The sequence below is a fragment of the Mustela nivalis genome (assembly GCF_964662115.1).
Source record: "Mustela nivalis genome assembly, chromosome: 4".
In the NCBI taxonomy this organism is placed as follows: domain Eukaryota; kingdom Metazoa; phylum Chordata; class Mammalia; order Carnivora; family Mustelidae; genus Mustela; species Mustela nivalis.
In genome coordinates, this window is record NC_139023.1 from 149,776,661 (window position 1) to 149,792,943 (window position 16,283).

General features: G+C 37.0%; 1 protein-coding gene across 5 annotated transcripts in view; it reads right to left on the minus strand.

The window, feature by feature from the left end:
- KIF13B (kinesin family member 13B) overlaps window positions 1–16,283 on the minus strand; it is a 200,073-nt gene that overhangs the window by 22,073 nt on the left and 161,717 nt on the right. For all 5 annotated transcript variants that reach the window (XR_014310662.1, XR_014310663.1, XR_014310664.1 and 2 more), the window contains 2 exons: window positions 15,493–15,604; window positions 8,013–8,146 (listed from right to left, as the gene is read on the minus strand). Coding sequence is in view for 2 of the 5 variants with exons in the window: in XM_082726865.1 (XP_082582991.1) it covers window positions 8,013–8,146; window positions 15,493–15,604 (246 nt within the window). In the remaining 3 variants the exon portion in view is untranslated. The remainder of the gene's footprint in view (window positions 1–8,012; window positions 8,147–15,492; window positions 15,605–16,283) is intronic.

Consider the following 16,283-nt stretch of genomic DNA (forward strand, 5'->3'; position numbering starts at 1 on the left):
GTGGTTTTTGCATTTTCAAAATACTAAAAGAATACCTTGTGACATGAAAAAATTCTATGAAATTCAAATTTGGGGGTTATAAATTTAAAATTTTCTTAAAACATATCCATACTCATTTACTATTAAGTATTGTCTATGGTTAGTTTTGACAGGCCTGCAAAGCCTAGAATAATACTATATGGCACTTAACAAAAACAGTTTGGCCAATATCTCATCTACAGCCTCAAACAAAAGCATACAATGACATTTTCTGAAAAAAATGACCAGCAGACTAAGGTCTCTTCAATCAACTTCTGCACTGCCTCAGAAAGTCTCATTTTTGTTATTTTTCAGATCAAGACCATACCTTATTGTGAAGAGAACCTTGTCAATCAGTATCTGTCAACACAGTATCCATATATTTCTGGGACAAAGAGAGATGGCAAAACATGATTTTGGAAAACTAACAGTAGTAAAAGTACCTAAGAATTCATCCTAAAACAAATGAATAGAAATCATGTGCCTTGAATTGAAAAAAAAATTTTTTTAAGTCTGTACTCCAGAAAGCCTGTGCAAATTTGCCTTTGTTAACTCAGGAACAAGTGAATGTAGCATAACATATCCAAATATATTTATTACGTGTGCTCCTTACTAAATTACAGGGGGGAAATGGTCATATCCATACTCTTTAAGGAACCCAAACATTAACACTGAAGGCTGGAAGACAAGACATAAACCCTTTCTTCTTATTTTGTTAGTTATGGTGACGAATCCTTGGTGATGAGGACACAAGGATAAGCATTTATATGCTTCGTTTTATCAAGGGAGTCCAAGTCTGAGCAGCCCTACAATAGAATCTTGTGCACAAGGGAAGAACTAGTAGTTGGTGTGTTTTTTCTCCATTTTATAATATGGAAGGATCACTGGCATGAAAGATGGAATCACCGACTACACAGGCATCTTTTCAATCAGCATTTGAGATGTGCAAGGTGCTGCTCTCTCCCCTCAAGGCTTTGTCCTTCCTCCACGGTGGAAGCAGTATTGAAAATGGAGAAAAATATCCCTGTGGTTGACAAGACAATCCCAAGCAAAGTGCAGGACACTAAAGAGGGACAGCCGTACAACAAAGATAAGCCAGACATATGACTGTGCTTTCGATGGCGGAAATTAAATCTGAGTATTAACTCTTTAATTCTCCAGATAACCAAAGACACCATCTGGAGTCCCAAAGTTTAAAGTACATAAATAGCTTCATCTGAACACAAACTTCTAGATACATGAAAAAAGCTATTATGCCAAATTAATTCAATCTAACTAATTAGAGAGCAGGAAGTTCTTCCAATTATTTTATGTGCTGTCTGAGAAACACACTTGAATATGAGTACAGATTTCATTAATTGCAGTTCATTATTTTCCAGATTAGTTACTAAACTTGCATCAGAAGGTCAAAGACAGCAATTTTGTCAGCTGCCACCTCTTTCAGTGCAGTATCTTTGCATTTCTGGAATTCAGAAATTGATTACAAACAAAAACAAATCTCTATAAAAATGAGAAACATAAATCTTTATATGTTCAAACCAAAACATTTTGTAAAATATAAGAATCTTTGTTTTTAAATCTTAAGAATAAACTGCTAACTTCTACCCTACAAGGAAAGATCCACAGAGATCTTTCCAAATATTGAAATAGAATGCCAAAAAATAACAGCAGCTTGATCTGAAAACCTGCTGACTCCAAAGAACAAGTTAATAAACATTCATCTCTTCGTTAGAGTCTCACCATGGTTATATGTTTGTATCTCTCCATGAGGGAGGGTATCGAACACTCTTGTTTGAAAATGTCAAGGACACACTGATTAAAAGTACTTTTTTGAGAATAATCCTTCCCTCATTACACAACTTCTGCCTCTCTTCTATCTAACAGTGAAAACATAGCAATGAGTGCTAGGAACAGGACCTATCCCAGGACTATTTTTACATTCTCAAAATCTTATTTTTTAAAAACAGAAGTGACAGAAATACCAGTGTTTTGTTTTGTTTTTAAGAGAGCACCCTGTATCTCTAAATCATCCTACTTATTCACAGCTGCTACCATTCTCTTTGTTAATTTCATCTCTGTCATTCTACACGCCTTCCACCCCCTGCCGTAGCCAGCCGCCCTTACACGGTTCTCCCCGCCTTGGTGCTGCCATCCCTTGAATGCTTATACAGTCAGCTCTCTTAGTCATTGTTTGGTTGGCTATAAATAACTCCTCTAATCCTTCCTCATAAATCATTTCTGACGTTATCCCCTGAAATAAATCCAATGGGTCAATGGATTTCCCGTAGAAACATATCCAGAACCAAGTGCAGTAATCTAAGTGTGGTCTAGTGACGCCAAGGGCGGTGTTCAGCGAGTCCGTGGGGGTTTCTTCGTTATTGTGACTATTTCACAGAAGGACCTTAGGCCTCCAAACTGAACTGAGACAGAAATATAAAAGAGGAAGAAGTTTTAATATCATTCATCATAGTTTGGTGGGAAATGGAGAGAAACAGCTTTACAAATGATAAAAAGATTAAGTTGGGGGCAGAGTAGAAAGAAAAGAATGTGCTATCATTCATGGTCTATTTGGTTATCATGTACTGTATCTGTTGATTTTCAAACCATTTTTGGGTTCTTATTTTTGTTTTCTGTCAATCATACATTATATGTCTTCAGCAAGGTTACTATCTATTTGTTATCTCTAAGTTTTATGCATTATTAATATCATATTTATTCTTTCCCTTACTGTAGAATGATCCAAATCCCTTTTAGGCATTGCACTGATTTCTATTTTTTCTGGGTTCTGTCTTTGATGTTACTCTATAACACAGTTTTTAATCTGGTATTGGTTATTTAATGAATGAAATGAGTGCACTAACCAAGCACTAGCAGCAAATGAAACACAATCAAAAAGAGAGAGCAAGCTTCACAGCACCTGCGTATCTCTGTAGGCTACTGGTTAAGTCACAGCATTAGACACCTCACACAGAGCTACGGCAAAGTCAGGCGGTAAACGGAGGGGTCTAGGAATGCTGGTCAGCATGAATGTGTTTTAGGCTTCCAAGACTGGTGACACAAAGGCCACAGGCAGGGTGTCCCTTTATTTCCATAATGTATCTAACAATGTCTCCCATGATCTCTTTGATAGAAAGAGGAAGAAATGTGGGCTGGGGGTGGCAGTTACTGAACATGCAGAGCTGAAACACTGATCTGTCACCGTGGGCCTTGAGCAGTGATCTTGAATTGCCTGTGACAGGGTCCTCTCTCAGGCCTTCTAATGTTCAATATTTTGTTTATGACTCAACTGCAGACAGACTACGCCCTTGAAAAGTTTGCAGATGATAGCTAGAACACATGTATTTTTTAAAATAATTACTCAAGAAATATCTTGACATTCTAGGAGCACTAAAACAAAACTAAGATGAAAAATTTTAGAAATCAATCTAAAGTTCCTTATTTAAATATTTTTACAGAAAGCATAATAATAAATGAACTACATTGCCAAGAATTTAAACAAACAAGGAAATAAAAAGGGCATACTAACTGACCAGGGGCCCAAAAAGCTAATAATGGCCTTTACAAAAAAGTACAATCATGTGCTACTTTGGTAGAAGTATGTTATTTAGAAGAGGAAGATGAGAATTGTACCATTTTCAAGCATGGACTTGGAAATACTTCTGGGCTCCCCACTTGAAGCAAGACCTGGACAAGACAACTAAAGAATGATGAGGTATTTAGTATCTGAGATACAGTGGGCAAAGCTATAGCTGTTAAGTCTAGAAAATCTCCTTCTTAAACGTTGGGTCAAAACGCTCCCTCTAACTCCTGGGTAACAGCAGGGGAAACTCTGAGGCAAAGACTGGTTGGAAATAAACTGATCTTTTTCCTGGAGGACTTGGGAGTTCCACAGAGAGAGGCAGGGCAGATCGTCAAAAAAAATAAGACCCTCAACTTGAGGTATCAAATCTGATTTCCAAGTTGAATGGGATGGCATTACAGTAAAGACAACTACTTTAAAAAGCTAGGGGTACTAAAAAAGTCTAACGAATACAGCACTGTTGTTATGCTGTTATTTTGAAATCCCGCTGGCATTACAGTGCTTTTTTTCCAAGGATGAAACACCATTCAGATGGCAACAACTTAAAGCACAAAGTGGCCCATTGTAAAGGAACCTCTATTTGACAATGTCATTTAAAATTACAATTTACTGTTCTTAGAACTTTAGCAGAGATAGTCAACAAAACTGAGATGAACATAAACATCTTTGATCAACTAAATCCTACTGATAAACAAGTTTTCCCCCTATTTAGGAATAGTTCTTTAGTGGAACTTCCATCAATCTAGGAAAGAAAGTTCATAATTCTGTCCTGATATCACAAGTCTCCACTCAGGTCTGATTCTCTCCCCTGTAAACTGTGAACATAGTTCTTTATATCACTGGATGACAATGATACGGACAAACTAATATTATAATCTGAGTGTATGTCGATGATCAACCAATACACATTTCATATCATTGATACTTCATATCAACCATGTCCCTGCCTTCAAGGATTATATTCTTGGTTATATTAGAGAGGAGCTAATCAGTAAATATATAAATATAACAATAATATCCAATTGAAAAGATTAAATATGGGAATAATGTACTGATACAGAAGCAGTTGTTTTAGGTTAACTGGTTGAGGCCACTGTAAACGCAAACGTACTTCCTTAGAGTGGCCGATCTTAACCATTCTAATAGCAGACCACCCTACTAGAGACCTGGTAGCCATGCAAAGACACTGGGAAACAGTATTCCAAGCAGAAGGAAAGGCAAATACAAAACATTCTTCAGACCAAAACAAATTTCATGTGTTCATGAGGTAAGAAAGAAAGAGGGGCATCTGGGTGGCTCAGTCGGTTGATCAGCTGCTTTCAGCTCAGGTCATAATCCCAGGGTGCTGGGATTGAGTCCCATATCGGGCTCCCTGCTCAATGGGGAGCCTGCTTCTCCTCCTCCCTTTGTCCCTCCCTGCCCCCTACTCATATGCTTACGTACTCTCTCTCTCTCTCAAATAAGGAAGGAAGGAAGGAAGGAAGGAAGGAAGGAAGGAAGGAAGGAAGGAAGGAAGGAAGGAAAAGGCCAACATGGCTTAGTGTTGTGAACAAAGAGGAAATAAAAGGCATAAAGATTAAAGGTCAGAGGACCAGATCATATAGAACACTATAAGGCACAGTAAGAAATTTAGATTTTATTCAGTGAGAAGCAGTTGAAGATTTCAAGCCATGAACTGAAGTAAGACTTTGGAAGGGCACTTTGGCTACTTCGTAATTAAAAGACATTATAAGGCAAAAAGTGTCAGACAGACCTGTATGTAGGCTGCTGTAATCATCTGGGCAATAGACCAGAGTGGGACGAATGACTAAGGAGAAATGGAGATAACTGGGAGTCACTGGATTGGAAGTGGTACCTTTGAATCTCACCGGTGGACTCCATGAGGTATGAGCAACTGGGCAGATAGCTGCGCTACAAACTAAGATGGGCATGTATGTTTTTTTTCAAAGATTTTATTTATTTATTTGAGAGAGAGCAAGAGAGCGAGCACGAGAAAGGGGAGGGGCAAAGGGAGAGGGAGAAGCAGAATCCCTGCTGAGCAGGGAGCCTGATAAGGGACTGGATCCAAGGACTCTGAGATCATGATCTGAGCCGAAGGCAGAGGCCTAACTGACTGGGCCACCCAGGTGCCCAACGGGCATATATTTTTAAGCATTTTGTGTGCTGGGGGTAAAGAGACTGATGAGCTGAAACCAACAGGAATGTTCTGCACGGGTAAAATGTAAATGCCTAATTGATTCACAAGTGGAAAAGCTTAATGGGGATTTAGCTGCATGAGGCCAGAGCTCAGGGGCAGAGTCTGGACTGGAGATAGAAATATGAACACTATCAATGCAGAAACAGTTAAAGCCATGGAACCAAAGGGGATGACCCAAGAGAGAGGGCCCAGGATGGAGCTCTGGAGCACCCGAATGTTAGCAGCCTGATGGAATAAATAGTCCCAGAAAAGGCAAGTGAGAAGGATTTGAGCGGTCAGCAGGAGGAGACCAGACAAATGTCGCCTAGAGATGAAAGTGATTCAAGTACGATGTCAAGTCAGAGGACACTGGAATGGTGAAGGCAAGATGCAGGTCCCTGGTGACCTTCAGGGAAGGCTCTTCGGTGGAGTGGGGGTTTCACAAACCGAATGGACCAATTAGTTCTACCACTGGGTGTCTTCATTAAAACCAGTTTTGTATTTATATTTTTATTTATTTATAAAATATAAAATATCTAGGGCCACTTTTTCCAGTATCTTTGGTCATATATGCTCGAAAAAAGTAAACTGAATGGACAAAATATTGCACAAGAGATCTTCAAACTATCTCAAGATTGCCCTTCCTAAACTGAACATTACAAAATGCAGTTATCTGCCATCACTATATTTCTTTCTAACACGTGATTGTTCCTCCTCTATATCCAGAAGAACCAATCATTTACTGGCAAAACAGTAAAAACAATTTATTGTAGCAGGTGATCTGACCTGCCATATCAAAAACTCAAAGTAGTTTTTAAAAACTAACTGTAACCATAGCAGTCTGATTCAATAACTTCTGATGCCACGCCAATTTCCTTTAACTTCTAGAACACTGTCTTCACCAAACAGCAACTGAAAAAGGGTCGTTATCCAACTTTACATTTTGCTCGAGTCCCCTTGGGTACTTATAAATACAGGTTATAAAGATACCCCAGATGGGGTCTGGGTTATGAGGTCAGGCTGTTATTGTTGTTTTTAAAGTTACCTTCTTAAAAATCTACCATGGAAATTCTGACAGAGTCCCCATGCATCATACATTACAAAACAATGACATGGAAGTTTAAGACAGAGTAATATACGCAACAGCAAATCCTTGGAAAAACCATTTTTGCCTAAACCCCAACCAAGTATTAGACTTGCTATTTCTTGTAGGTCTTGTGGTCATAGATTATAACTAAGCACTCCTTATGTGCTTAGTTAAATTTAGTTCAAACATCCAAAATCGCCATGTTTGTTTGTTTCATACTGTTATGTGTACATGTCTGCTTAAGTACATTTTTTAGATAATGCTAGATTTAAAAAATCATGTTATCTGTAGAGCAGCCTTACAAAACTAATACCACTACCCCTGAATATGCATTCACAAACTCAGATAATTCCTTTAAATAATTAAGGTCTCGGACAAGGACTCAACCACATTTCTGCAATTATGAATGCTTTACGTGAATGTGGATAAGCTGATGTCAAAAGACCTATTTCAACAACAGCATTTGCACTGTATGTGTTTTTTAAGGAGTATAAATAAATCCTCATTTATCATTTTCTGCTGAATTCACACCTATATAAGACTGGAAATTACATTTCCAACAGGCTTCCCATTCACCATTGCATAAGAGCAGTTTCCTGATTATGTGGAAAGCCGTTTAAGATTTTTCTCTCAAACTTCTCTGAAGTCTGGGTAGAGAGTTTTAAGAAAAGGGGGAAATAAAGACAAGTGATCACTTTTAATATTTTAAATGAAGGAACGGGTAAACCACAGCAGAGGAAAAAGAAGTGGAGAGGGAAGGACAGTGATGATATAAAATTGTTTGAAATATGAAATGAAATCAAGAATTAAAAATAGAATTACATTTTCTGTTTGGCAATACACAAACAACACTAAGTGCACTTCATAAATTTTACTATTGTTGCTCTAAGTAATATTACCATAAATCACATTAGCAGTGTACTCGGCATTTTTTAAAAGCAAAAAGGATTGAGACTGTCAATAAGTTTCAACAGCTCTGTTACCTCAGAAGAGAGTAGAGGAGAAACAATCACAAGCTTTTACTAGGCCTAAAAGCCCAGCTTTAAGGCCTCCCATCCCTGCTACCCCTCTCCCGCCAGCGTCAGTGCACCACGGAGTATCATTCCGCCAGGAATTAGAAATGTTCACTGTTGCTTTCCTGATGCTTTTACCTGATGTGCAAGGGGAGAAGGCTGTTTGCCCCTTTTCTCATCGCGGACAGGGAAGAGAGACTTCAATAGCTTTGGCATCTGTGGCACAAAGGATTTTACTGGATTCAAGTAGGAGCCCGCTAGGCTACTAAGTCCTGTCAACAATATTGATAGGAAAAGAGATCAAATGTAAACAACAATGTAGACATTTTCTCTCCTATAAATTTGCCAAATTTTACTTGTAGTAAATCTAATGATATAAATTCTTAAAAAGTACCCTTAAAAAATGTTAGAAAAACGTAGTAGTATTATAGCTATCCTCAAACACAATGCTATTTCCTTTTTCCAATTAAAGAACAGCAATTAGGGCAGTTCTAAAACATTCTAATATCCAGTGTTTCTGTTAGTATCTGAAGGGTAATCCAACCCTAGTCCTTGTCACTAACTGGTTCACATACTAACTTCTGCCCCAGAGTGAGATGGGGTTTTTCATTTTAAAATCACACAGCTTGGGGTGCCTGGGTGGCTCAGTGGGTTAAGCCTCTGCCTTCGGCTCAGCTCATGATCTCAGGGTCCTGGGATCAAGTCCCACATCAAGCGCTCTGCTCAGCAGGGAGCCTGCTTCCTCCTCTCTCTCTCTCCACCTGCCTCTCTGCCTACTTGTGATCTCTGTCAAATAAATAAATAAAATCTTTAAAAAAAAATCACATAGCTAATAACACACATGTATAGCTCTCTATCTAGACTTTAAAGTCTTTGAAGTCAGGGACTATGTCTTCTACAATTTTAGTTTTTCATATCTACTTACTGAATAAAGATAATGAAATGGACCTTTTAGAAAGAGGGTGATGTTTCAGTTGTTTTCACAAGACAGGGATTGATGCCCTAAACAAACCTGCTCTAAATTACCAAAGGATGGGATCAGACATGTAGATGATGCCTATGATATAAGATTTCCTTTCCCTTAGTGAATAAAACTAAATTTCTAGGAAAATGTAGTCTAACTCATAAATGATAAAATACTGTATCCACATAACCCTTGACAAAGAACAAGCAAGTCAACCTGAGGAATCTGTATGTGATATCGCCTGAAGAGAAACACACAACTACTCGTGTACCTCTACCCCTAACGTAGCCCCTGAAAGGTCTCCCAAGTTCATTGGTAATATAGTTGGTACATGGACCCATACAGTTCCAAGGTTTGTACATTTTACATAAAGTATTATAGTATTAAATCTAAGTAAACTGAAAAGGTAAGGATATTTTATAATCATGAGAGCAATCATTAAAAACAGAAAGCAGGGGTGCCTGGGTGGCTCAGGGGGTTAAGCCTCTAACTTTGGCTCAGGTCATGGTCCCAGGGTCCTGGGATCGAGCCCCATGTTGGTTTCTCTGCTCCGCAGGGAGGCTGCTTCCTCTCCTATCTCTCTGCCTGCCTCTCCGCCTACTTGTGACCTCTGTCTGTCAAATAAATAAATAAAATCTTTAAAAAAAAACATAAAGCAAAGAGAGAGCTATAAATGCTAAGAGGTATGTTAAAACTGAGTTCAAAAAAGTCAATTAACTTACAAGAAGGCAAAAACAGGAAAGAGAAAAACAAAACAAAGAAAACAAACAGAAAACAAGTTTGAGATGAATAAAGAGCCAGAAGAATATAATCATCTAAATGCTGAAAAAAAAAAAAAAGGAAAATCTAAAGTTCTATATACAAGAAATTAACATTCTACACTGAAGACGACCCCTAATTAAAGATCTAGCCAATAATCTATCAAAGGCAGCATATATCACAAAGCGAGACAATCAGACATGATGTTTCTCCTTTGGTAAATACACAAAACTACCTCTAATACCTCCTTCAAACTGGCCTGAATCTGTTCAAGATTAACCACCAATTCATAGGAAATATGGTAGACAGAGAACCATGTTTAAAAAAACCTCATGGGGATATAACCAGCAAAGTAAGAACACACAAAGTCTACTGTACAAAGACAGTCTCTTCACCACAGACAATGAATGGGAAAAGTGGAGAGGAACATATACATTAAACTTTAACTCAAGACACATACCAACTCATCAGAATATATATGAACCTTACACTTGGATTTTCATTCAAAATAACTAAAAAGTATTTTTGTTCCAACTGGAGAAATACAAACATTGATTAGATATTGGGGACTTATTTTTAAATTTTCTTAAGAGTGAAATGTTATTGGGGATACTGCTTTAGAGATACATGTACAAATATTTAAAGATAAAAGGATATCTGAGATTTGCTTCAAATTAATCGTGAAAGGGTGCAGAGAAGCAGCAGTAGAGATAAGTCAGACTGGTGGTGAACTGATCATTCTGGAGGGAGGGGATACCTAAGGGCACATCTTGTTATTCTTTCTACTTTTTTTTTTTTTTAAAGATTTTATTTATTTATTTATTTGAGAGGGAGAGAATGAGAGAGAGAGAGAGAGACCCCAAGAGCGGGAAAGTCAGAGGGAGAAGCAGACTCCCTGCAAGCAGGGTGTCCGATGCGGGACTCGATCCTGGGATCCCATGACCTGAGCGGAAGGCAGTCGCTTAATGAACTGAGCCACTCAGGTGCCCCTACTCTTTCTACTCTTCTATGTTTGAAATATACCACAAATACCATAGTAAAAGGATTCTTCAAACTTAGAACAAAATAAAAAACATAAAAGAAAGGGCCTGTCACTAACAGATGACTGTTAAATGTACTGATGTTTTAAAAAAAGATGTAATTCACAAAAAAGAAATTAAACTCAGAAGAACAAAGTGAGATGCAAGAAGCAATGATGAGCAAAGCAGAGTAGCAAATATGTAAGCCAAGTAAGCATTAATTGCACATTATTTAATTTTATTATTTTTTTTTTCAATAGCCCAGTATGTAGCCCAACATGGGACATGAACTCACAACCCTGAGATCAAGACCTAAGCTGAGATCAAGAGTCAGGTGCTTAACTGAATGAACCACCCAAGTGCCCCTATTATGAATTTTTTTTTTAAGATTTTATTTATTTATTTATTTAAGAAAGAAAGAGGAAAATTGAGAGGGAGAGAAAATCTGAAGCAGACTTCAAGCTAAGCATAGAGCCCTTTGCGGGCTCAATCCCGTGACCAAAGATCAAGACCTGAGCCAAAACCAATATTCAGACTCTTAAACTGACTGAGCCACCAAGGCACCCCACAATGTTTTATTAAAACAACAAATTTGGGGAACCTGGGTGGCTTAGTCGGTTAAGCCTCCGACCTATGATCTTGGCTCAGGTCATAATCTCAGGGTTGGGAGATGGAGCCTTATGTTGAACTCCATACTCAGCTTAAGACTCTATCTCTCTCTCCCTCTGCCCCTCCCCCCGCAACTGGCATGCACACATGCATGCTCTCTCTCTCAAAAAAAAAACAACCATTTTTTTTTTTACATAACTTTAAAACAAGGTCATACTCTATGAGCCAGTAATTTCACTCCTAGGTATTAACTCAAGAGAAATGTTCACAAAATGATTTATGCAAGAACAAACTTTACTAACAGTAGCTAAAAACTGAAAACAAACCAAATGTCCAGACAGAAGAACTAATTAAAAATTATGATAAATCCAACCATAAAAGTGAAGTATTTCTCAAGAATAAAAAATAAATTACTGAAGGATGCTGTGGTATGGAGATGTAAACAGAAATGATGAATAAAAGAAGCCAAACACAGAAAGAGTATATACTGTATGATTCCATTTGTATGAAATTATAGAATAGGCAAAACTAATCTGAAAGGATAGAAATCAGAACATTGGCTGATTGTGGAGAGAAACTGGAGTCATATACATCTTGTATATCTTGACTGGGGTATACAATGGGCAAAACTCATTAAATATGACCCATGTCAAGAAAAAAGAAGTCAAGAGAAATAGACCATGAGATGGCCCAGAAGCTGGATTCAGCAGATAAAGACTTTAAAGCAGCTTTTATACACAAGTCCAAGGAAGAAAAGAAGAATTTGATCTCAACAAATGTATAGGTAGAGAATATCAACAGAGAAATTAAAACTTTAAAAGAAGCAGCAACTGGAAATTCTAGAGCTGAAAAGAATAGTAACCGAAATAAAATATTCTCTGGATGTGCTTAACAGAAGGTTGGAAATGGCAGGAGAAATTATGCAACCAGAAGAAACAAGAATAAGATAAAAAATAAAAGTTAAAAAAAATCAGAGCTTCTGTGATCTGTAGGGTAATAGTAAGCAATCTAATGTGTGTAATTTGATTCTCAGAAGAGGAGAAAGAGAGAAATGGTCAGAGGGAATAATTTAATGAAATACTAGCTGAACATTTCCTAAATTTATAGAAAACTTCAACTTACAGAAAGAACCAAGAATATCAATGAAATGCAAGCAAGATAAGAGCAAATAAAACTACACCTAAGTATATCATAGTCCAAGAAAAAGAGAGAAAACTGTGAGAGCAAACAAAGTAACAGTGTAAACAGACACATAATACATGTAAGGAAAAGAGACACAAAAGATTACTGATTCTCAGCAGAAAAGAAATATAAAAGATAATGTAAGATTTCTAAGTGCTGCTAGTGGAAAAATCCTACCAAAAAAAGTGATTAAAGATAATCCCAAAAAGGGGAGAGCACTCTTTCCTAAGACAACTGCACAATAAGAAATACTGCAGAATATTCTTTGGGCTAAAGAGAAATGATATCAGATAAATATGAAACTTCAGGAAGGACTAGCTAGTGCCAGAAATAATAAATATGAAGAAAATATTAAAGATTATCTATAGTCTCTTTAATTTCCTTTAATGACAGTGGCTATTTTTTAAAATTTTTTATAAACATATAATGTATTTTTAGCCCCAGGGGACAGTGGCTATTTTAAAGCAAAAAAGAGTAACATTGTAAAATGGGTTCATAATAACTGTAAAAGATACAACAATAAGAAAACAAAATAAGGGGGGGTTGGGAACAGGCAAATGGAATTATACCTTTACAAGGTTCTAATATTTGTACAGTGGGAAGTGATATATTATTAATTCTAAGTAGACTAAGATAAGTTAAGAATCCATACTACAGTCCTTGAGCAAAGACTTTAACAAAGAAATAAAAAAATGCCAAAAACCCAGAAATGGAAATAAAATTAAATACTAAAAAACAGTTTTCATTTAACCCAAAAGAGAGCAAAAAAGAAGTTATAGTGGGGGAACAAAATAGAAAGGCCAAAGAGAAACCAGCAGCGATGAAGCAAACCTAACAATAATAATATTAGATGTAAAAGAACTAAACATGCCAATTAAAAGGCAGAATTTGTTCAGGCTAGATAAAAAGAAAAAAGTTAGCCCTAACCATATGCTGGCTACAAGACAATCATTTTTAATTTAAAGAACAAATACAGGCCAAAATTTAAAAGACTGAGACGAAGATACATCATTCACACAATAAGCAAAGGACAGTTGATGTGGCTATATTAATATCAGCTAAGACAGATTTCAAAGTAAGAGAATTCCAAAGATACAAAGGGACAGTCATAACGATAGAAACATTGGGGGAAAAAAATCAATCCTAAATATGTATATACCTAACAGATTATCAAGGGAAAAATAGGTAATTTTCATGATCAGATTTGGAGATTTAATGTTCTCTGTCTCAGTGACTGATAGAATAAATAGATAAAAAAAAATCAGTAGAACAGAATATTTAAAGAACAGATGTGAACAAGGTTATCAACCATCTTGACCTAATTGATATATACAGAACACTATGCCCCCAAACAGAATAGTTTCTTTTCAAGCACGCATAGAATGTTTACCAAGATAGAACACAGTCTCAAAAACATCCCAAAAGACTAAAAGAGTCTTTCAGATCGTGATGAAATTAAATAAGTAATCAATTAATAGAAAGAAGTTCCCCCCAGACATATGAAAATGAATTAACATGCTACTCCAATAACCTATAGGTCAAAGAATAAATCAAAGGGAAATTAGAAAATATTTTGAATAGAATGAAAATGACAGCACCACATTTCAAAATTTGTGAAATGCAGAAAGAAATAGAAATCAGTGAAACAGAAAATAAACAATAAAGAAAGTAAGAAACCAGATTTGGTTGTGAGAGAAGACAGAAAACTAAAACTAGTCTCAAAAGTAATCAAGAAGGGGTGCCTGGGTGGCTCAGTGGGTTACAGCCTCTGCCTTCGTTTGGCTCAGGTCATGATCCCAGGGCCCTGGGATTGAGCCCCGCATTGGGATCTCTGCTCAGCAGAGAGCCTGCTTCCCTTCCTCTCTCTCTGCCTGCCTCTCTGTCTACTTGTAATCTTTGTCAAATAAATAAAATCTTAAAAAAAAAAAAAAAAAAGTCAAAAAAACCAGAAAGAAAAAATTGTCAAAAATAAAAAGAAGGGCACCTGGGTGGCTCAGTCAGTAAGCATCTGCTTACTGTCCTGGGATGGAGCCCTACATCGGGCTCCCTGCTCCACAGGGAGTCTACAGCTCCCTCTCCCCCTGCCTCTCTCCCCAGCTTGTGTTTTCTCTCTCTCTCTCTTAAAAATATAAATAAAATCTTTAAAAAAAAAAAAAAAGAAAAGAAAAGAAAATTCTTAAAAACAAATAAATAAAATAAAAAAATAGAAAGAAGGAACACCACAACAGATCCTACAAACATTAAAAGGGCGATACGAAACATTGTAACATTTACTGAAACAAACATTAAAATTTAAATGAAACAGAAAATTCCCTGAAAGCATAACTTATGAAAACTGACTCATAGGGAAACACAAGAAGTTAAATAACCCTGTATTAAAGAAATTAGTCATAATTTAAAAGTTTCCCAAAGACAAAATTCTAGGCCCAGACAGTGTTACTGGTGAGTCGTGTCAAACATTTAAGGAAGAAGCAATACTAAGTATATAAAATCTTCCAGAAAAAAAGATGATAAGGAAATATTTCCCAAGTCATTTCATGAGGCCGACATAATCATGATACCAAAACCTAACAAAAAATGATGATAACAGAGAAGCAGATATTCGCCATAGAACACATACACAAAAATCCTTTACGAGGGGCACCTGGGTGGCTCAAGTGGGTTAAGCCTCTGCCTTCAGCTCAGGTCATGATCTCAGGGTCCTAGGATGGAGCCCCCCATAGGGCTCTCTGCTCATCAGGGGGCCTGCTTCCCACCTCCCCTCTCTGCCTGCCTCTCTGCCTACTTGTGATCTCTGTCAAATAAATAGGTAAAATCTTTAAAAAAAAATCCTTTACAAAATATTAGCAAATAGAATCAAGTGTATATAAAATATCATCATGTTCAAGTGGTATTTATCAGAAGGATGCAATATAAACTCAACATTCAAATCAATGTAGCTCAACAGGATAAGGCAAAAAAGGGAAATATCAGATGACATTAACTAGGAGGTCAGTAGTTATGTGGTAGGAAATCCTGATTTGAACTATTTCTGAAAGACGCTCAAATTTCCTGACAGTGACTGACAAATGAAAATATAACTTACCTGGGTCAGGAGGATGGTTATTTGGGGGACAGTTAGGAAGGGATGGGGCAACTGGAGCTATTCCTCTGGAGACTGCAGTTTGGGATACATCCTGTTGACTCTCCCATCGGCCCTGTTAAGGACAAAAGCAGTAGTTTTTATTCAAATGAATCAGTTAACAGAAAGAACTAAAAATATTTAAGAAAGACTTTATACATTACTGAAGTTTTATTCCCTTTGCAAGACATGGGAGATTTGACTGTTTAAGTACCTACCTTTCTTCTTACACTTTTCATCTTTCAGGTGTTAATTTCCCAAATACTAGTAAGACCTCACATATGGCTATTCCCTCCAGTTCACGATTGGAAGTCTCCTCAGTTCTGTCCTAACATTCTTTTCTATACATCATGTTGCTTTCCATGAAATATGGGTATGTGAAGACATTCCTTTTGAACTCCTTCCTTACGTTCTGCTCCTCTGCCTCAAGACACTCTCTCGCTTCAGACTCTCAAATCAAACTGAGGAACAACCCTAATACTGTGGACTGTCTCTTCTCCCTTCTCCAGGGACTACCCTTCTATCCATTCCAATACCATTCATGAAAGTAAAAATTCTAGAACAATATATTATCAAGGCTCTTATTTTCCACAGATATTAAAGAGAAATTCCAGTTAGGCGCAAATCAAGTAATCACAAGTTCCAAATAATGGAAGTCTCTGGATTAACAAGTTTTATTGTACTCTCAACTTATTCTATAAATTCCCATTAAAGAGATTTCACTGCATTATACAAGAACAATGCCAGTTGGGTGA